Source organism: Choloepus didactylus, chromosome 1, assembly GCF_015220235.1.
Source record: "Choloepus didactylus isolate mChoDid1 chromosome 1, mChoDid1.pri, whole genome shotgun sequence".
NCBI lineage: Eukaryota > Metazoa > Chordata > Mammalia > Pilosa > Megalonychidae > Choloepus > Choloepus didactylus.
The window spans coordinates 107,532,022-107,555,227 of record NC_051307.1 but is presented as its reverse complement, the minus strand read 5'-3'; the positions used below and the strand labels follow the sequence as shown (position 1 = coordinate 107,555,227).

General features: G+C 37.3%; 1 protein-coding gene across 1 annotated transcript in view; it reads left to right on the top strand.

Moving 5' to 3' along the window:
- Nucleotides 1-23,206, top strand: part of VPS8 (VPS8 subunit of CORVET complex) — a 275,358-nt gene that overhangs the window by 66,300 nt on the left and 185,852 nt on the right. Inside the window, 1 exon segment of the mRNA XM_037839097.1 lies at nucleotides 20,416-20,462. Coding sequence (XP_037695025.1) covers nucleotides 20,416-20,462 — 47 coding nt within the window.

Below are 23,206 nucleotides of genomic sequence, written 5' to 3'. Positions count from 1 at the left end.
TCTCTCCTCTTTTGACAGTATTTGATTGTCTAATACAAAAGCTTTTTCTAAAAAGGGCTAAATGGTAAATATTTTAGGGTTTCCAGGCCACATATGGTATCTGTCTTTATTCTCATAGGAGGTAAAGGAAATAATAGTGGGAACCACTGTTCTGGAGTTACTTTTTACCAGTGATTGGGAAAATAGAAGGGATAGACTCTTGAGAGAAATATTATTACCTTATTTTAAAGATTGAATGAAAAATATGCTAAACATGAATCCTGTATTTTAGAAAACAAACATTTCGGAAGAAAAATACAGGCACAACCTCATGCTATAGGCTCCAAAAATGAATGAGTTCACAAAGAATAGAAACTCCTTAAATAATCACAAACAATTAAAGAAGAAAGGAAAGGGGGGCAGAAATGTTGAGAAAATTATCTGTTTGCAAAGCAGAGAACATCTACAAAAGATGGACAGAGGTGTGTAACCAAAGATACATGACAAAAACATCATGAACCTATAAGACTATCAGAAAGGAAAATGGTACAGACTGTGCCTACCAAAATGCTAAGGGGTCCAGCAGCGGGATTTTGACAGAGATTCACCGAGCATTTATTCTGCCAGGTTCTACATAATGTGGTTGTCATTCATTTTTTATTTACTTCTTATAACAACCTTGTGTAGTAGATAATTGTTTCATCTCCATTTTGTACATGAAGAAACCAAGGCAATATTGCTGTTAAGTGGTGGAGCCAGGATACAAATCTAAACCTTTCTGACTCCAAAGCCTGTGCTCTTAACTACCCATGGTGCTATACCCTTATTCTCAGAGCAAGTGCAAGAAAGGATGAGATGATGTTAATAAATGACCAAGGATGATAATTATAGCAAACACTCGAATTGCTTAATGCTTACTTTGTGGCAGGCACTGTTCAAAACTCTCTACACATATTAGCTCATAGAATTTTTCTCACAACTCTTTAAGATAGGTGTTATTATCACATTTATAGATAAGACTGAGACACAGAGAGGTTAAATCACTTGTTCCAGATCAGATAGCTAGTAAATGATAGAGCTTTCATTTGATTCCAGGTAGTTTGGCTTCAGGGTTCACATAGGACTGCTACACTACACCGTAGAACACCACTTGTTGTTTTGCTCCCATTTTTATCAGCACAGAGACTGTTCTTTAAGGTGGAAAGGTCCAGATAAATATTTTAAAGAAAAAAACTGAAGCCCAGCATATGTGATATTTAGTTGCTTTATGACTCCTCCAATTGTTAGACCCAGTGGAATGATAATCCAGGATACTATTGGAACAATCTAAGCTACCAATAAAATTTGTGAGTAACTTTGGATCAATTTTCAAATAAGGCATACCTGATTAAGCAGCATGGATGCCTGGGCAGGGGAGACACAATTTATTTCACTTAGGATAACAATTTTCCTTTGGAGAAGGTAATCCATTACTATTAATATTTTATCCATTAATTTTAATTATAAGTATTAATATGAATGAAATGCATGCACAATTTGCCACAGAGCTGGTGTTTTAAGTGTTATCATAAAATAATTAAAGATTGTCTCTTTAAAAGTATGTATATATTTTTTAAAGAAGAATGGATTTAGAAAATTATTTTCTGTTAATCCCAATATGGTTTGTGAATATTTTCCATGAGTTCAGCTAAACACAACCATGTTTAGCTCATATAATTGCCTTTTTGAAAGGAATATGAAGTCAGTATATTAATGGAAAGCCTATGACATCTTGATTTCATTATGACATTTGTCTAAATTTTCCATTACTCCAATGGCTAAAATAGTAAAGTGTGGTGGAAGGTAGGTCTACTTTATAGATTTCCAGCCGGATAAACATCCCTACTCAAAGAGTATTCTTTGGTGGCTGAGTATTAATTACATTTTAGAGCCCTTTCTTATCCAATTTTTTGATCGTTGATTTGGATGAAGATTTAATGACTTGCTTGTTAAATGTAGATGGCACCAAGAATCAAGGTTCAAAATGAGCTTGAAAAAAAGTGCAGTCAGAATCAATGAGATGAAATTTAACAAAGACAAACACCAAGACTTGCATTAGATTCAAATAAATTGTGTAAGTACTATACCAGGAAGAGCTAGCTGGACAGGATTTTAGTTGAGCACTTACTTAGTATGTGCCAGTAGTATGCTAAGGCCCAGGTAAAGGAAAATAGTAGTACTACTGTGCTACCTGTTGCAAATGAATCCCCTGAGGTACTACTACGTTCAATTCTAAGCCCCACATTTTATGGGCTGTTGACAACTCAGCTACATCACATGACTGAGATGGTGGGAGGTTAAAAAAACAGTTTTAAAAAATACTGGGATTGTTTGATCTGAGGAGAAAGTAAGTGAAGAAATGCTGGCCTTGAGATGATGAAGGGCTCATGTGGAGGTTTACTGTATTGCTGCAGAGGGAAGACTAGTATAAGTGGGTAGAAATTATGATAAAGTGTTTTAGTTTAGAATGTCCCACTGATGATATAATAGTTCTTGAATTTATGCCCCCCACCCCCGCCATTGAATATATTAAAGTAAAGGGAGAATGATGGACTGACCAGGAGTGGTTTGGAAGACTTTCTTTGCTGGGTGGGAAGATCTAAGACTCTGTATCTGGATTAAGAAACTGTTATTGGAATCATAGGTTACCTCTCCTCCAGTTAGTTTAAATTCCCATTGAGACTGGTTTCTATCTAAGTCAAAAACAGTGAGAATATGTATTTACCACTAGGTGGCACTCATGCCTGCTGCCTCAATTTTAATCTTTTACCTCTGGCGCAGCATCTCACCTTTTCCTTACAGTTAGAATCTGTAATGCTCTTAAGTATTTTTGCTTTTCTCTGAAGATCATTCAGTATTTTGTCCTGTATTGGTTATAGAAATTCAGTTTTGGATCTTGTGTTGTTTTTGGTAGTGAATAACTTTTACTTACTTAAGAAAAGATTTTATACTTTTGAACCTGTAGTTTATTTGTGTAATAAGTAGCAGTATAGAAAGGAATTAGTGTTCTCTTTTTGATACATCTTGAACTTCACCTTTTCTTTTGGCTTCTCATCAGTGTCAGGATTTATATATACCCAAGTCTTTTCCTCCTAAAACAAAGTCAAATAGCAAACCAGTCCATTCTTTGCCTCACACCATCCTCATTAGTTTTATGCCTCTTGTTTTCACATTCTCTGCAGAGCCAAAATGAGGGTTGTTGTTCTTTACTTCCCTCTCATTCTTTAACCTATTCTGTATCTATAAAATTTGTGGTGCCTGTCAGTCCTCATCTTATTGGTTCACTGCAGCATTCAACACAGTTAATGACTTCCTGGAACAGACTGTCCCTTTGACTTCTCTGGTATCCAGTTTTTTCCCCCCTCTCTCTGTTTATTGGCTTTCTTTGTCCATATTTCTTCCTCCTCTTCTATAAAACCAGTAAATATTAGAATTGCTCAGAATACTTTTCTTCTTATTCCATTTCAGTTATTTCAAAATCATTCGGGGGTATTTGTTTAAAAGTCATTTTCCTGAGTCATTTCCCAGGCCTGCTGAATCAGACTTTCTGGGATTGTGACTAGGATTTGTAATCAGTTCCGAGATGACCCTTAAGCACGTTAAAGTTTAAAAATCATTGCTTAATATTGTCTCTCCAGGTAACACAGACAGATGACTAACCAGTATTTCCAACCTTGATTGTTCTTCTGAGTTTCGAGATTCATATAGTAAGCTGCCTGTTTGCATTCCCACTTGGAAGTCTTATAGGTACCTTGAACTCATGAACTTTCCCTTGGACATCTGTACCTCTTTTGACTATCCCTATTTTAATGAATAGTTGCACTATCCATCCAAAGCAAGTTGAGTGGTTCTTGTCTTTTACTTATTCCCCATCCAATTAGCTACAGCTAGTAAGTCCCACCTGTACTGCCTCCTGAATATTTCTCTAATATGTTTATATTTTGCTATCTATTTTGCCACTATCCTGGTCCAAGTCACCATCATCTCTTTCTTGGTATATTATAATAGCCTCTTAAGTGACCTCCCTGTACATATTCTTACTGCACATCATTCCATTTTCTACACAGCAGTCAGAGGGATGTGTACATCAAGTCTAGACATGATCCTCCCCTGTTTAAAAATTCTTTAAGGACTTCCATTGTTCCTGGAGTAAAGAATAAGTTCCCTAACACTTTCTAAGGCCCTGCATGATCTCTTGTCAACCTTATTCCCCCTAATTGTCTATAGCCCTACCATACTAGACTTCAGTTTCTTGACCTCACCACTGTCTCTTAACTCAGAGCCTTTGCCCATGGTGTTCTCTGCATAAAAATATTTTTCCCTTCTGTTTTTGGCTCAGCTAGCTCCCATTTATTTTCAGATCTCAGCTTAGATGTCACTCCCAGATTTGTCAGATACATTTCTTTGTAAAATACTGTGCAGTTAAATAACTCTTTCAATGCCAGTCTTCTCCAGCTAGACTGTAAGCTGTATAAGTTCAGGGACCATGTCTGATTTTGTTTTTTTAAACCATTGTGTCTCCAGCATCTGGTTGAATGTCCTTAATAAATATTTGCTGAGGGAATTTTTTTTAGATGTGAACTTCTGTTGTGTACAGAGTTTCATTTTGAGTATGTTTTAAATCTTTGTGTTTTAAATATAACTCTGAGAGGTTTGAACTGTGAGCCAGGATTAGAATTTAGCATTTGCAATACATAAGTCCATAGTCATGGCTGATATTATTGTATGCTGTGTGCCTGCCAACTAGCTCATTAATCTTTTATGATTTCCTTTATGATAGTTATTATTTATTCCTATTTTACAGATGAGTAAATAGATACACAGAAAGGTTGAGTACCTGGCCTAATATCATACAACCCATAAATAGTAGGACCATAATAGGCACCCAGCTCTCTGGCCCGGAAGTCTCCACTCTGTACTATTCTGTGCTGTATCCCACAAGTTATTCTTTGATAATAATCTCAGACCAAGATGTTGACAGGTAGCTCACTTTGAAAAAGAGGACTAACTAATTCAAGAGTTTTAGGAAAATGTTGAAATGTAGGTATAAAAAAGTAAAATACAGTTTAATTTGTCTTAGGATAATCATATTGATTATACTTGAATTAATTTGAATTGATAATAATGTTGTCACACTCAGGAGCTGGTTGATTAACTGTGGAAACAGTTTCATGTATTTTGGATTATTTGATCTTGCTACACTGCATACATCTTTATTTTATGCAAGAATGTAGAAGTATAAATAAATAAACAAACATGAGGCATTTAGTGACATGTCAAGCTAAAAAGATTTGAAAAATAAGATAATTTTAAAAGATCTTAATGAGGTATCCCATTAATTTGTCAAGCTCCCTTTTGCTTTCATTAAACATGTCCATGAGAAGCAGCTCATTAAAGGTCATTGATATGGTAGCAGTTGGTATATATTTTTGTTTTAAGAGATGATGCCAAAGAGTAGAGACTAAAAGCTGAACACAGTGAGGCAAAGGAGCTTTCCTTGGCTAATCCATGCTTCCTCTAAGATGATTTGACAAAGTGAAAACTTGTCCAGCACATCAATTTATCCCTAGTCTTGATTGAAGTGCTCGTTCTGGGGAATCAGGTCTTTCCTAGAAGATTATCATCATATCTGAGAAAATCAAGAAGAAAAAAAATATATGTAGATACACACACACAGAGCTACCTGTATCTATATAGCTGCTATATAACTATTCAAGGTGTTTGTGTACTAATTAATACTGGGAATACCGGGTACCTACTTGTGGCAGCCCCACAGGGGCAGGTGGAAGGAGAGAGGGAGGGAAAGAGAGAGACAGGAAGAGGCAGTCTGTCTCTTTGTATCTGCTTGCCTATCTATATCTGTGTGTGCATATATAGGGGCCCTCAGAGATAGGCAGTGCTATATATATGTCTGTTTGTATATCTGTTTTTGTGCACATATATGTAGAGATGTTTGTATGCATGTATTTTTTCTAGGCATTCTGTTAAATTTTTGAATTTGAATCATTTTCAAACAATGGTACTTTGCATTACCTGATTGATTTTTCAAATATAAATTAGAAGAATTATTATCTCCTTTTTCGTTCCAAAAAGCAAGGAAATTGCATCTACTATCATTTATTTTCACATCATCCCTATGAAATCAGGAAAGTCAGAGATTATACCTCAGTTGGCAGGTGGTAAAGTAGACACAATACTGTAAAATCATCTATTCAGCCACTCAAACAATTCACAGGCTTAAATTTAGGTTTTCTGTCAGTTCAGTTTTTGATTCACATATCCACATTGCCTTCTTTAATAAATCTTAAATATCCAAGAACATCTAACAAGAGAAGCAGTCTTCTTTGGCCACTTATATGGCTGTGCATACCAAAAGAGATAAGAGAAATAAATATTTACTTTTCTTTTTTATTCTGGAGACTTAAAATTGAGCCATTTCTCAGGGATTCTCCAATCTTTTGAGACTCAGAGGAGTATTCTGAAAAAAAGCAGGTATTGCTAACCACGTTTGTGTTGAAAGACTTGAGGCAAACAAACAGCAACACACAGCATGCAGTACAGGCTGAACTTAAAGGCAGATGGGCTGGAAGTTTCACACAGGCCCTTGATATCTCACATGCATAAGAATAACCTCCAGAATGACCTCTCGACTCCATCTGAAATCTCTCAGCCACTGAAACTTTGTTATTTCATTTCTCTTTTTGTCAAGAAGACTTTCTCAATCCTGTGATGCCAGGTTCAGGTTCATCCCCGGGAGTTATGTCCCATGTTGCCAGGGAGATGTACCCCCTGGGCATCAAATCCCACGTAGGGGGGAAGACGCTGAGTTTACCTCCTGAGTGGGCTCCGAGAGAGAGAGAGGCCACGTCTGAGCAAGAAAAGAAGTTCTCTGGGGGTGACTATTGGGCACAATTATAAGTAGGCTTAGCCTCTTCTTTGCAGTAATAAGCTTCATAAGGACAAGCCTCAAGGTCAAGGGCTCAGCATCTCAGAGTTTAGAGATGACCATTACAACTCAGGAATGCTATAAGAGCTTTCTATCTAGGGACCTTTACAATTAGCCTTCTCCTGGTAACCTGTGCTCTAAGATTCAGTTCTCAGGGTTTGCACATTATAGTTAGTCCATATTAGTGAAGTGTTATAATGTTTCTCTTTTCATTTCTGGCTTATTTCACTCAAAATGCTGTCCTCAAGATCCATTCACCCAGTTGCATGCCTCACAACTTCATTCCTTGTTAGAGTCACTCAATATTCTATTGTATGCATACACCACAGTTCATCATTCTGTTCATCAGTTGAACTCTTAGGCCACCTAAATCCATTGCAAATTGTGAATACTGCTGCCATAAACACCAGTGTGCAAATGTCCATCCATATCCCTGCTGTCAGTTTTTCCAAGTATATATCCAGTAATGAGGTTGCAGGATCTTATGGCAAGTGCATATTAGTTTCTTGAGGAACCACCATGCTACCCTCCAGATGGGTTGCACCTTTCTACTTCCCTACCAAGAGTGAATAGGAACATCCCTCTGTCCGTGTTTTCTCCAGCACTTGTTTCTCTCTGTTTATTTTTTCCCCTGCAATTTAATAGAGATATATTCACATACCATTCAGTCATCCATGGTACACAATCAGTTGTTCACTTTTTCATCATGTAGTTGTGCATTCATCACTACAATCAGCACTTGAACACATTCATTACTCCAAAATATTTAGAATAAGAATAATTAAAAATATAAAAGAAAAAATAAAATAAAACACAATAAAAAAACACCACCACCAAGAATCCTGTACCCTTCCCTTATATCCCTGTCTTATAGTCATTTAGCTTTGGTATATTGCCTTTGTTGCAATTAATGGATGCATATTACAATTTTACTGTTAACTATAGACTTTAGTTTTCATTGATTGTATTTTTCCTATTACCATCCCATTTTCAACACCTTGCAAAGTTGACATTTGTTCTCCCACATGTAAAAACATTTTTACATGTAATAAACAATTTTGTGTGTAAAAAATGTAGACATGTAAACATGTAAAATATTTTTGTTTTACATGTTTTTACATGTTTTTATGTATCCCACATGTAAAAACATTTTTACATGTCCATTGAACAGTTAATTCATCACTTTTTACTGTTTCTTCTTTTTTAATATAGGCATTTAGGGCAATAAGTTTCCCTTAGCACTGCCTTTGTTGCATCCCATAAGTTTTGATATGTTGTGTTTTCATTTGCATTTGCCTTGAGATATTTACTAATTTCTCTTGTAATTTCTTCCTTGACCCACTGGTTGTTTAAAAGTGTGTTGTTTAGCCTCCATGTATTTGTGAATTTTCCTGCCTTCCACGTTTTGTTGATTTCCAACTTCATTCCTTTATGATCAGATAAATTGTTTTATATAATATCAATATTTTAAAAATTACTGAGACTTGATTTGTGACCCAACATGTGGTCTATCCTAGAGAATGATCCATGAACACTTGAGAAAAATGTGCTCTTGCTGTTGTGGAGTATAGTGTTCCATAAATGTCTGTTACTTATAGTTCATTTATTCTAAGATTCAACATCTCTGTTTCCTTATCAATCCTCTATCTAGATGTTCTATCCATTGATGAGAGTGGTGAATTGAAATCTCCAACTATTGTTATAGATAATACAATAGTGTATTACTATTCCTCCCTTCAATGTCATCCTTTATGCTTGGTGCATAAACATTTATGATTGATGAATTGTCCCTTTTATTAATATATACTATCCTTCTTTGTCTCTTTTAACTGTTTTACATTTGAAGTCTAATTTGTCTGATATTAATATAGCTACCCACACTCTTTTCTTGCTGTTTGCATGAAATATCTTTTTCCAGCCTTTAACTTTCAACCAATTTTTGTCCTTGTGTCTAAAGTGAGTCTTGTAAACAACAAATAGATGGGCTCTGTTTTTTAATCCACTCTGCCAGTCTATGTCTTTTTATTGGTGAGTTTACTCCATTAACATTTAATTTTATTACTGTAAAGGCAGTACTTTTTTCTACCTTTTTGTTCTTTGGATTTTTTATGTCATATTTTTTTCTCTCTCTTCTTTTTTCCCATCCTGGTAGTGTCCATTTCTATACTCTTCTCCAAACTTCTTTCTTCTGGCTTTTCCTATCTGCCTGTAGCACTCCCTTTAGTATTTCTTGCAGAGTAGGTCTCTTGTTCACAAATTCTCTCAGTGTCTGTTCGTCTGAAAATATTTTAATCTCTCCCTTACTTTAGAAGGACAGTTTTGCTGGAGATAGAATTCTTGATTGGCAGTTTTTCTTTCTCAGTATTTTAAATATATCATACCATTGCCTTCTTGCCTCCATGATTTCCACAGAGAAATCCATACATAGTCTTATTGAGCTTCCCTTGTATGTGATGTATCGCTTTTTCTCTTGCTGCTTTCAGAATTCTCTCTCTCTTTGACATTGGACAGTCTGATCAATAAGTGTCTTGGAGTAGATCTATTCAGATCTCTTCTTTTTGGGGTGTGCTATGCTTCTGGAATCTTTAATTTTAAGTCTTTTGTAAGAGTTGGGAAATTTTCAGTGATTATTTCCTCCATTATTCTTTCTGTCCCCTTTCCCTTCTGTTCTCCTTCTGTGACACTAATGACATATATATTCACGTGCTTCATATTGTCATTCAGTTCCCTGAGACCCTGCTTGTATTTTTCCATTCTTTTCCCTATCTGTTCTTTTGTGCATATTATTTCAGATGTCCTGTCTTCTAGTTCACTGATCCTTTCTTCTTTCTCTTCAAATCTGCTATTGTATGTCTCCATTGTGTTTTTCATGTCTTCTATTGTGTGCCTTTCATTCTCTTAAGTTCTGCCATTTGTTTTTTCAAGCTTACAAATTCTTCTTTATCACCTAGTGTCTTCTTTATATCCTTCATCTCTTTTGCCACATTTTCCTTCTACTCATTGGTTTGATTTAGAAGATTTGTTTCAACATCTTTAATTAGTTGTTTCCATTCCTGTATCTCAGTTGAAGTGTTAGTTTTTCCCTTTGGCTGGTCCGTATCTTTGTGCTTCCTACTATGACTCATGATTTTTTTCTGTCTAGGCATCTGATTTTCTTGGTGAGTTTATTCTGGAGGCAGTTTTCACTCTTTCACCTAGGTCTTTCTTGTTGTTTGGCTTTGTTCTCTATCTGTTCTTTGGCATTCAGTTCAACTTATTCTAGACCTACAGCATAGCTGCTGTTTAGTTGATCAGAATTTTTCAGCTCTTGTTTCTCTGGTTTGTCCCCTCCTCTGTGTAACCTTTTTTATGAGGGGCTTTTTCCAGATATGATCAACCCTGATCAGATTTTCCCAGTCCAGACAGGCCAAGATCTCGGGAGGAGGCCTTGTATCATGTTTCCCTGAGAATCAGACCCCACAGGTCATCAGACCTCCCCGTGAAGCCTCTAGACTCTGTGCTTCTCCGATCCTGTCCAGCATGTGACACATATCAGCCCACAGCTCCCCACCAGTGTAAACATATGCAGTGCCTCTAATTCTCAGCAGCCCCTGTCCCTGCCAGTATTGTGGCAGATGTTTCTGTTTTCCAGCCCCTGAGGTCTGAGTTCTCTGAAGGAGGTCCACCACTTGAGCTGGGCCCTGTCCCCCTTTTTCTTGGGGAAGATACTCCCTTTAGGGAATTGTCTGCCCCACTTGATGCATAGCTTTGTCTCTCAGCCCTATCTTAGCTTTGCGCTTTTCTGGGACCAGCTGCCAATTGAAAATATCTGAAACTTTCTCTAATGAGCTACTTAGAATTGTTTTAAAAAAGAAGAAAAGGTAAAAAAAGAAAAAGAGAAAACAAGGTGAAAGAAAGAAAGAAAGAAAGAAAAGAAAGAAAGAAAGAGTAAGTAAGAAAGAAAAGACATCTCTTTTCAGAAACTTTTCCCAGCCCCCAGGTTTTGCCAGTCAAGAGCTGGAGTTGGTACCCAGCTCTGTGCACTCCCCTTCTTGGGGCACAGCCCCTGTCCAGCACTCTGAGCTCTGCTGACTCCAAAAGCCTCTGTCTTTATTCTTTTTTATTTCATTTTATTTTTTTCTGTCAGCCTTGCCTCCTCTTTGCCGGGATTAAAGCCACAGTTGTAACTTTGCTGAGCTACTTTCCCTTGATCCCAGTAGACTACTTAAAGTATGCCCTTTAGGGAATTATCTCCTTCACCTGACAAGTTACTCTCAGACATACTTTAATTCTGCCTTTGCCCGAGGCAGTGCTGAAACCTGAGAATTCTGCAGCTCTAATGGGCTATTGAAAAGTAAAAAGTAAAATAAAATAAAATAGAGAAATAGAGGGAAACAGAAGAACCAAACAAACAAACAAACAAACAAAAACCCTTTTCAGAACCAGACCACAGCTCCCCATGTTTGCCAGTCAAGTGCCAGAGTTGGTACCCATTTCTATGTGTCCCTTTTTCTTAGGGCCCAGCCCTTTTCCAGTAGTTTGAGCTCCTCCAACTCCAAAAGTCTCTGTTTTTTTTTGTTGTTGTTGTTAGCTGTGTCTCCTCTCTGCCGGGGCAAAAACTCCTGGTTCATTTTGTGCTTGCTCTTGAGTATCTATGCTGGGAGCTTTTATTCAGCAGCCTGAATTTGTTAATTAAGTTTGCAGTTGGAGCCTGGTTGAGCCACCCTCCTTGCTCCCAGCAGAGACTGCTTCTTTTTCCCTCAGGGAATCAGCTCCAAGACAGTCTGCTGTGCCTTTTGGGGAGAGGCACCAGCCCCCTGGCTGGGGAAATTTACAATTCTTCGCTGCCATCTCAGCTGTTTCACACGTTCCAAACTGCTGTATGAAGTGTGTCCAGTCACAGAAGTCCCCCAAACAGTTTTTCCAGACAATTCCTGGCTGTTTACCAGCTGTAATAGAGGAGTAACTAAATTCCACACCTCACCACACTGCCATCTTGCTCCACCCTCCTACAATTGATTTTTGTATGTTTATCATGTTTATCTTGTATCCTGCAATCTCTTTGAGCTCAATTGTTAGTTCTTGGAGGTCTTATGGAGATTCTTTGGGATTTTCTATGTGGACAGTCATATCATCTGCAAATAGGGACTTTTTTTTATTTTAGTTTTTCTTTCCCAATCCTTATGCCTTTTTATTTCCTTGTTTAAATTTTTTTTTGTTTTTTTTTTTTTACCTTTTTTGCCTTATTTCACTGGCTGAATTTCCAGCACTGTATTGAGTAAGAGTGGTGAGAGCAAATGTCCTTATCCTTGCCTTGTTCCTGATCTTGGGAGGAAAGCATTCAGTTTTTCACCATTAAGTATAATGTTAGCTGTGGGTTTTGTGTGTGTGGGTGTGTTTGTTTTTTGTTTTCTTTTGTTTGTTTGTTTTGGCATGTTCTCTCTGTCAAATTGAGGGAGTTCTGCTCTTTCCTGATTTTCTGAAATGTTGTTTAAGTTCTGAGGAGGAAATTATTGGTTGGTCTCACAAAACGGTTCCTTTTTCCCTTTAGTCTGTGCCCATTAGCATGGGCTGCAGCTGAAGGGTCCAACAGGAAATCCAGGAACTGAGCCTGGCAGCACTTGAGTATCACTCCTATGGTCCTGATGTAGTTCATGAGTCTGAGGTGACCAGGTCCAACTGAAAAACTTTAAACCCATTTTATTCTGTGCCCTCATGGTCATGCATGATAGAAGTACTGTCTTAGTTTGCTAATGCTGGAGAATGCAAAACACCAGAGATGGATAGGCTTTTATAAAATGGGGGTTTATTTCACTAAACAATTACAGTCTTAAGGCCACAAAGCATCCAAGGTAACACCTCAGCAATCGGGTACCTTCACCGGAGAACGGCCAGCAGTGTCCGGAAAACCTCTGTTAGCTAGGAAGGCAGCTGGCATCTGCTCCAAAGCTCCAGCCTCAAAACGGCTTTCTCCCAGGACGTTCCTTTCTAGCAAGCTTGCTTCTCTTCAAAACATCACTCTCAGCTGCACTCTGTCCGTCTCTTTGAGTCAGCATGTTTTATATGGCTCCACTGATCAAGGCCCACCCTGAATGGGTGGGGTCACACCTCCATAGGAGTATCCCACCAAAGTCACCACCCACAGCTGGGTGGGGCACATTCCAAGCAAATCTAACCAGCACCAAAATGTCTGTCCCACAAGACCACAAAGATAATGGCATTTGGGGGACACAATACATTCAAACCGGCACATTCCACCCCCTGGACCCCAAAATGACATTATCTTTCCAAATACAAAATACATTCATTTCATCACAATATCACAAAAGCTTAAACCATTTCAGTAATAAAAGTTAAGTACAAAATCCCATCAAAATCAAATATAGGCGTGGTCAGTCCTAAGGCATACTTTTCCTTTAGCTTGGATCTGTGGACTTAGAACAAGTTATATGCTTCCAATATACAAAGGAGGGACATTCATAGGATAAACATTCCCATTGCCATAAGGAGAAAGAGTAAGGAAAGCAGGGTTAACAGGACCGAAACAGTTCCTAAAACCCGCAGGACAAACTCCATTAGATTTCAAAGTCTGAGAGTCATTTACAGAACGACGTTGCATCCTTGGGGCTTGAGAGAGCGGGAGTCTAACCCTTCCCAAGGGCCTTTCTGGCAGCCCTTTCCTCTCCAAATGCTTAGGTAAGTGCGCCAACATTTCCATACATTGGGGAGACCACCTTCTCGGCCCCACCCTCCTCAAACATCGGGGCAGCTCCCGGATTCCCTTCCATCTCCGGGGCACACGCTCAACCCCTTCAGAACAGTGGGGTGGCAGCCAGGCTCTCCTCAATTCCCTGGAAATGTGCTCCACCCTCTTTGGGACCTGAAGTGGCAAAACTCTTCCAGAGCATCGAGGCGGAAAGCCCGCCCTCGACCTCCAGGGCAAACTCACCCTTTCCATGCATGTGGGCTGCTCCGCTCTCCCAGCCCGAGACCTCCTGACTCCAGACCTCAACCTCCATGGCTCTATCTTTGAAGAGATTTTTCCTTTAATTTTTTCCTTGTCTGTCTCCTCCAGTCCAGACCGGCAATGGCTCTGTCTATAAAGATCTCGCAAAAATTCTGTTGGCTTTGCATGAAGCACGCAAGGGTCAAAGCCATCAGACAATAGGACTTTCCACAAATCCTTTCTGCTTAACTCCTTTTCCAATCTTGGCTTGTACTGAAATGGCGGCTGGGTTCCATGTTTGGTTCCATCCTCACGTTGGGCTGTAGCTTCAGGGATTCCACCCCCTGGAAGCCTGTAATTTTCCAAGCCATCAACTTCTGGTTTCTTTGAACCCAAGAGTTCAGTTCTAAGTTTATCTCTCTCTGCTCGCATTTTACTATAAGCTGCAAGGAGAAGCCAGGATACGTCCTCCACACGTAGTCTGGAGATCTCCTCAGCTAAGTATTCCAGGTTGTTGCTTTTAAATTCTTCCTTCCATCTGACACCAGGACTCAATTTTGCCAAATTCTGTGCCACTTTAAAACAAGGATCGCCTTTCTTCCAGTTTGCAACAACACATTCATCATTTCTGCTCAAGTCCTCCTCAGAAGTATCTTTAGACTCCATATTTCCACAAACAGTCTCTTTAAAGCACTTTTGGCCTTTTCTATCAAGCTCCTCACAACTCTTCCAGAAACTCCCCATTATCCATTTAAAAAGCCATTCCAACATGTTTGGTATTTGCAAACTCAGCAGCAAAAGCACCCCACTTCCGGTACCAAAATCTGTCTTAGTTTGCTAATGCTGGAGAATGCAAAACACCAGAGATGGATAGGCTTTTATAAAATGGGGGTTTATTTCACTAAACAATTACAGTCTTAAGGCCACAAAGCATCCAAGGTAACACCTCAGCAATCGGGTACCTTCACCGGAGAACGGCCAGCAGTGTCCGGAAAACCTCTGTTAGCTAGGAAGGCAGCTGGCATCTGCTCCAAAGCTCCAGCCTCAAAACGGCTTTCTCCCAGGACGTTCCTTTCTAGCAAGCTTGCTTCTCTTCAAAACATCACTCTCAGCTGCACTCTGTCCGTCTCTTTGAGTCAGCATGTTTTATATGGCTCCACTGATCAAGGCCCACCCTGAATGGGTGGGGTCACACCTCCATAGGAGTATCCCACCAAAGTCACCACCCACAGCTGGGTGGGGCACATTCCAAGCAAATCTAACCAGCACCAAAATGTCTGTCCCACAAGACCACAAAGATAATGGCATTTGGGGGACACAATACATTCAAACCGGCACAAGTACCAAATACTAAATATCTGTGAGGGTTAGATCCTCAGGCTCTTATTTTTAGACATTTTATGCAATTGGTTTTTTTCATCCTTTGATTCCTGCTCATGTTTTCCTGGCTTCTCTCCTCAAACTGCTCCTTCTGACACTTCTTTGCTTGAGAAGAGTAGCTGTGCCTCCACAATTTAGGAGCATGATCTTTAGATAGTAGAGGTAGATACCTGCCATTTCTCATTGGGTCAGGAGGCAGAGTGAGGTGATGTTAGCACCAGCATATACTGTGCCTTGCCTGTCTTTGACTTTTACCCCAGTTGGTGTTCCAGTTAGGCATTAGTTAAGCTAACATCTATATAGGTTCTATTTGAAGCTCTTACAGAGATTATATATTTTTATTTCCCCTGTGTGTTTATTTTATCAATGGAAAAGTGTTTATGTTTAGTGGAGATCAGCAACATAGCAGCGTATGGGTAAATGGGGGACTAGATGCTTTTCTTTGATTTACCTACTCACTTAACATATTCATGATAACTTTTCCAGCCGAGCATTATTTCTCAGAAACACGTATGTTCATATTCTCCTGCTTTTGTTAGTTCTCCATTACTTTAACATATCATAGTACTTACATAGCCTGATTTCCTACTTCTCTTTCCATATGCCCTATACCCAATCATGTAGAATTATTTATTTTTTTAACATATCAGATATATTCCTCTGAGAATTTGTGGCTACTGCCCATCAAAATTCTGGTCAGTCACTGAGGCTTAGTTCAGAAGTCTTCTCTTTGAAGGATTCCACAGTTCTCTTGGCAGAAATAATGACTGTCACCTCTGTGTCCTTGTGGTAGTTGGTTTATTACAGCACTTATTATGTAGTTTGAATGGTTGTGAAAGTTAAAGCATCCTCAGTAGATGTGAGCTTCTTGACAGTAGGAGCCAGGTATTATATAATGTAACCTCAGCTCTAACATGGTACTTAACTCATATTAAGAGCTCAATAATTTGTGCCCAGAATGAATCAAACAGGTTGGAAATTATGAAGTGTAGCACAAAGTTGTAAGACAAAGGAAAAAAAGAAAAAGAGAATAAAACAAGACTCGATTAGGTAAATCATTAGTTAATATTATCATAGAATTTTAAAATTAGAAGGGACTAACCACCAAATCTTCAGAGATATTGGCTGACTAGAACCTTGACTATCTCTGTATACCCGTTGGGAGAGGGTGAATTTTGGGGGCAGAGATAGTCCTTTAACTTACGTTGTTGTACAATTTGTTAGGGTAAAGCTTTCTTCCCTCACTTCCCCATCTCTGAACAGAATAAACTGGGCTAAGAGATAAGGGCAAATAAAGGAACCCCACAAGGAGTTAATGTCATTTATATTTATTGGGATTGCTCATACATTCGAATTTTTAAGTCTTATTTTGTGCTTTGTATATACCCTTCTTTTGCTATGCTCCCCCTTCCCTTTCTACTCCCTCTCTGTGTCTTCCACTGAACTAATTTTCTTTTTTTTTCTCCTTCCACTGGTTTGGAAGTTATTCTTTTTATTTTCTCTTAATTTGGTGGCTACCCTTAAAATTTTAGCATATAATAAAATTGAAATTAATCTACATCTCTGCCCTTTTCAAGAACCTTTGGATACTTTAATTCTTATAACTCCTTCTCATCTAGCATATTATCATTGACTAGGCTTGGTTCTACTTTGTTTTTATAACCCCCAAATTAGTCATTCCCACTTTTTAATATATAGTCAATAATTGTTTAGGTTTATTCATGTGTTTATTAGTTTCTTTACTCCTCATTCCTTCTTGTCTCTTATGGATGTAGTTTTTCTTTTTCTGAAATATGTATTTTGGTAGATCCTTCAGCAAAGATTTGTTAGTGACAAAGTATTATTATCTTTGTCTGAGCATGTCTTTTCACCCTACCTCTTTATTCATAGTTTAGCTGGATATGGATTCCAGGTTTTACATTATTTTCTCTCAGAATATTTAAGATAATATTCCATCATCTTCTTGTTTTGCTATTGCTAATTATTAGAAGTGTCAATCTAGTTGTTGGTCCTTTGGAGGTAATCTTTGGTTCTCTCTGTTGCTTTGAAGATCATCTCGTTGTCTTTGGTATTCTTTGTCTTCACTATGGTATAGTTAAATGTGGATTTATTTTTATATATCTATTCGGGGACTCAATGTGCTTCCTGAATTTCAGGGGTCATATTTTCATTTAATTCTAAAAAATTCTTAGAAAAATATCTCTTTAAATATGGCCTGTTTTACCTTCTCTTTGACCTTTCCTGGAACTAGATGAATATGTTTGATCTCAATAAATCCTCCTTGCACCTTAACTCCTCTTTCATAGTTTTCATCTCTGTATGTGCTGCATTCCAGATAATTTCCCCAGATCTTTTTTTCTAGTTAAAGGAATTTTGATTTTTTCCCTTCTCTTCAGCTGTATGTAATATGCTGATTAATCAATCCATGGATATTTTTAAAATAGAGATAAAATTCACCATAAAATTCATCCTTTTAAATTCCATTTTTTTTTTAGCATGTCCACAGAGTTGCACAATCATCACTACTGTCTAATTCCAGAACATTTTCATCACCTTAGACAGAAATTTCTTGCCCATTAGCAGTTCACTTTCCATTCCCTGTCCTCCTCACACAGGCTCTGGCAATCACTATTCTACTTTCTGTCCTTACGGATTTGTCAATTCTGGACATTTCATATCATATGATATGTGGCCTTTTGTGTCTGATTTCTTTCACTTAACATGATGTTTTTAAGGTTCATCCATATTGTAGCATATATCAATAGTTCATTTATTTTTCTGACTGAATAATATTCTATTGTATGGCTGTATCACATTTGGTTGATCTATCAGCTGATGGACATTTGGGTTGTTTCTCACCATTATGTTTGGCCATTATGAATAGTGCTGCTCTGAACATTCATGAACAAGCTTTTACATGGTCATGGTTTCATTTCTCTTGGTTATATACCTAGAAGCGGAATTGCTAGGTCATATGGTAACTCTATGTTTAATTTTTTGAGGAACTGCCAAATTGTCTTCCAAAGTAGTTGTACCATTTACATTCCTACCAGCAAAGTATGAAGGTCCATTGACTTTTAATTTCTATGATCATATTGTTCATTTTAGAATTTCCATTTGGTTCTAAATCTGCCTAATCTTTTTTTTTTTTAGCCAGATGTCAGATCGTATATTTTATTCCTTATTTTATGCCTTTAATAATTTTAAATATACCTTTAAAAATAGTTGCTATCTGAAAACTGTGTAATTAGACATTTTAGGGGCCTAGTCCTGATATTTGCAGTTTTTGCTGACATTCATCCATGGTGTATTATTTCATCAAGTGCTTTAATTTTTTTTTTTTTATTTTGAGCCCATCTTCAGTGGGGCATTATCATCAATAGAATTTATTTTTACCAGTGTTGAGAACTGACTCTGGAGAGATTTTGATTTTGTTTCTTTCATCTGCCCCAGAAATATCTTCTTTCAAGATCACTTTTATGTTAATTTCTTGGCTTAAATGTTCTCATGCTGTTCACATAGATAGTATAAATTCAAATCTCAGATCCACCTGTGGGAAGGGTCTTGCTCACAGATTTTTGGAAACGACAAATTTATACACACACACACTGAGTCCAGGCTGAGAGAGACAAGCTTCCTTGTCATCTTCCTGTGCCAACAGGCAGATTATTTTTTCTAATTTCCCCTTCCCCTGAGGATACAGCTCTTCAGGAAGCCTGATTTGGGGCAGGTTCTCAGCGTCAATACCATACATAGCAAGGGTCTAGAGCCTTGGCTTCTTTCCAAAACCCAAGCTCTTATGAGACTACCAAACCTGTCTCAGGGCATCTCAGTGACAAGCTTGGGGCTTATTGCTTTGGTTTTCCGTCCCTTTTTCACTTTTGAACTCTGGGTGTTGCTCTTACTGGAGCTCAGCTATGTATTTGAAAGAATGTTTATTAAATTTTACCCACCATTTCTATGGAGTTCTTCCTCAGATTTTCTAGCTCACTGTATTCTCATTCAGGGTTGAGACTTGATATAGCTCTAACAATTTTCAACTGTATGATTTTAGTTCCTATTTTTTGAAGAATCAGAGTAAGATTACAAATCTCATCATGAGGAATATTAATGACTAAAGAAAGCAAGAATGAGTCAAAGATATCTCTATAATCCTTTCAGGATTGTAGGTTCTTCTGATACGTCTTGCAAATAATAAGGAATCCTTAGATTTGTTCTTTTTTCAAACAGGTGTTAGCATTTAATATTCTCTTCTTCATAGAGGACCTTCTGCTCCCTGATCAGATTTTTTCTTCCTGGAACCTAGGCCTTCTAGGATTTTTAAAAAGTAAACTATTTTCCTATGGCACAGAAGATGAAAAGAATATGGCTGAAATCAGATGCTTGGTTACTTGACAATTTTCAGTTATAAAAATCTCCTTCAAGCTATTTCCCTTGAAAAAGGCCAAAATTATGGGTTGCCATTCACTTGAGAGGAGTCCATACATGCTGAATTTAAGGCAATCAAAATATTATGAAACTGACAAGTTAAATCAACCTTAAAGTAGCTGGTTTGGATGTTTGCGAAAGATATGGGCTGCCTTAATAAGCTGAGCCTCCAACAGTACCAACCATATCCTATTATTAATTTGATGTATTTTCTTCAAGTTTTTTTCTTCTTTGCAAATATTCTTTACTAAGGTTTGAGATAAATAAATATATTTCACCTAGTATTGTCATGTTATGAACTCTTCATAAACTCATAATTTATTTTCATATATTTAAATAGTAAAATTTACTTAACTATTCCCATAATACATGTTTAATTCCAATTACTTCTGTCTCCTTCTCTTTCTTCTTCTTCCCTCTCTCTCCTTCTGCTCCTTCTTTTCTGTTATAAAGCTGCAGGAACACCTTAATGCGTTAAAAAAAACTTTTTGAAATGTTTTTAGGATAGATTTCCAGAAATACTGGGTCAAAGTGTTTTCTGTTTTTAAGACTTTTGATAATAGTACCAAATTGCTAAACCAAAAGCAGATACAAAGTTATATTTTCCCAAAAATGTAAGTGCATCTTAAGCTGATGTCTTTCCTTATGTGTTATGTCTAAGCAGTGGGCCATCTGACAGGGTTGTGGTGCTGATGCTTTCTTTATGGTTCCTCTACAGGACATGGTGCCTATCATAGTTGATTATTGCCTTCTGCTGCAGCGAAAGTGAGTATATGTTGCCTGTCACAAGTGTCTTCTTTACGTATAATTTACTGCTATATGCATTCTATAAATTTGATTAGATGAAGTTTTTAAAATTAATTTACAGGAATTTGATTCTTAAACAGTTTTCAGTCCAGTCACCTATTAAAATTGACTTTTCCAGAATAGATACTAGGGGTTTATTATCTGTGTATTTGTGTTGTAGGATAGGGAGGTGAAGAACATAGCCAACAAAAGAGCAAGGATCTTAAAAGTAGAAGTGTCTAATTCATGTACTGTATAGTTACCTTTTTATGAACAGTCATTACAACACTATTTCATACCCCCAAAATGGCTAGATTCATCATGCTTCTGCAGTGTTGGTTTTAAGAGTCTTTTTGTTTAATAGAAATGTGTGAGTAGACTTTTGATTAGGCTTGTTGGCTTGAATATAAAATATATAAATTAATAAGCCTGTGCTAGCACACCTTTTTTTCATATTTATAATAATAGTTCCCTACATGCCAGGCATTATTCTAGGTCTTTTACATTAATTTATCTAATTTTTATAGCAGTGACATAGGTATTATTATTATCTTCATTTTACACAGGAGGGTCCATAGGCAGATAGCAGTTAAATAACTTGCCAAAGTTCACTCTCACTGCTTTTGGGGGTCAAAGGTGGGATTCAAATCCAGTTGGTATAGCTCCTGTGCTCTGGCTCCTGTGTTCTTGCTCTTAACCACTAGTTTTGTACCATTTCTAAGTGCTAAAGAACAAATGTTAGGATCCAATTCAGATCCTCCTAAATCCCTACACAGCACTGACTTGACTGATGAATTTATATATGTAATGGTAGCATAACTCATAAAAGTTTGGATCATGCTGTTTGAAAATATCAGTGAAGATTATTAGGAGGGCAGTTTTGATTTGCTGTGTCAGACCTTCAATTAAGTCACAAATAGCTATAGATTATGTTTTCTTGGACTTAAAATTTATTCCAATGTTTTATCTATAGTGTTATATGTAATTATTCAGTGGAATTTCTTGTGTTCATGATAGAGATGCTGTTGAGAACATGGCTTTGTTACACATTGTCTTCTTGAAGAGGTCTTTAGGGAGAAACTTCCCTAAAGTGCTAGTGCCAGAAATACCTTTGTGTCTCCTGAACAGCAAGTTAACTTTTAGCTGATGAATGCTGTAATCACTGTATCCTAGAAAGCTAAGAGTACATTATAGAAAGCTATGAAATACTAACTGCATCCTAGCTTTTCTTGACTTGGTTTTTCCCTTCACCCCAATTTTAACATTCAATTACTTGTTATTTATCTTGTACTTTTTAAAGCAGTCTCAATAGTTTATGGATCAGTTTTATGTATTTTATTTTATTTAATTCTCATAATTACACTGCAAGAGAGGTAATGTTTTCCTCAATTTCAAATGAGAAACTTGTGTCAAAATGTTCCTAATACTAATAAGTATTTGAACCAGAATTCAAATCCAAATCTTCAAATTGAGATAATTATAAATGAGATAAAATGAGATAAAATAAATGAGATAAAATGAGATAAAAGATGAAATTTTAATTAAAGTCAGAAGGAATACTTTTATACAGTGGATTGTTTCCACCCAGAAAACTGGCACAAAGCAGCTGCTCAATACTTCATGCAATTCCTGATGGCTGAATTAAGATAATTCTGCCACCTGGTTTGCAGAGTGACTTGTGGTCATTATTTTGAATACTTGAATACTCTCACAGTGACATAAAGTTTAAGTAGCCCAAACAGTTGTAGGCTGAAGGATTATATAGGGTAAAAGAAAAAATGGGTTCCTTTCAGAAATATTTTGTATTATTCTCCAAAATTTTCTGTAGATAAGTTTTCCTTTATATAATTTGTAAAGGAAATATTCTCCAACCTTATTTAATCTATTGACTGGCTGAGAATGCAATACTTTTTGCATTAAATTGCAGCTTATAACATAGAAGATTAAATCTGGTATATATTTTCACCAAAATCAGGATCTGTTCATTATTTCTTTGTTTTTTTATCAGCTTCTTTCATTCCTTTAATTTTTCTTGACTCCCTAGCATGTTTTCTTCTGGACTATGTCAGAAACAAATATGATATTTATTATTGGAGATCTCAGAGAAAAAACTCCAGTTACAGTATATTGCTTACCTCCCAGGGGAAGGAGTTCTTAGGGGTTCTCTTCAGGACTCTTCCCCCTCTCACCCCTTGCTCCCTGTTCATATACGTGTACTCTTGGATCACAGGCCTGGATATTCTCCCTGACTATAGTGCAAAAAGTATGACTTCCCTTCTGTCTCAGAATTCTGTTTTCAAATAAAAAATAGGTTGTGCTAGATCCAGCTTCAGCTTGGGAGAAGTTCCAGCATGTGTTTTCTTACTCTCTTTGTTTCCTTCCTGGTCTCCTCCTCTCCTTCTACTCTGTAGGTTCCAGTAAGGGCAGAAGGAACAGGGCAGCATTTCCAGCAATATAGGAAAGTTTAGGACTGTGAAAATATGCATTAGGTCATATGTTACCTTTTTTGTTTGAGATTTTGTGTTCTTGGGCTTGCTTGCTTCTCACAGAACTGGCTGTTCTTTCTTGTCAGAATGTTAAGATCCTAATATGGGCCTGAACTTAGGAGGAAGGTGTTAGAATAGGCCTTTTATCGACTTTCATCCTTTCTGTCTAGGTCATCTTTCATTCTCCTTCCATGCTAAACATGCAGTGATTAAAGATTTATTGGATGTAAAATTTCT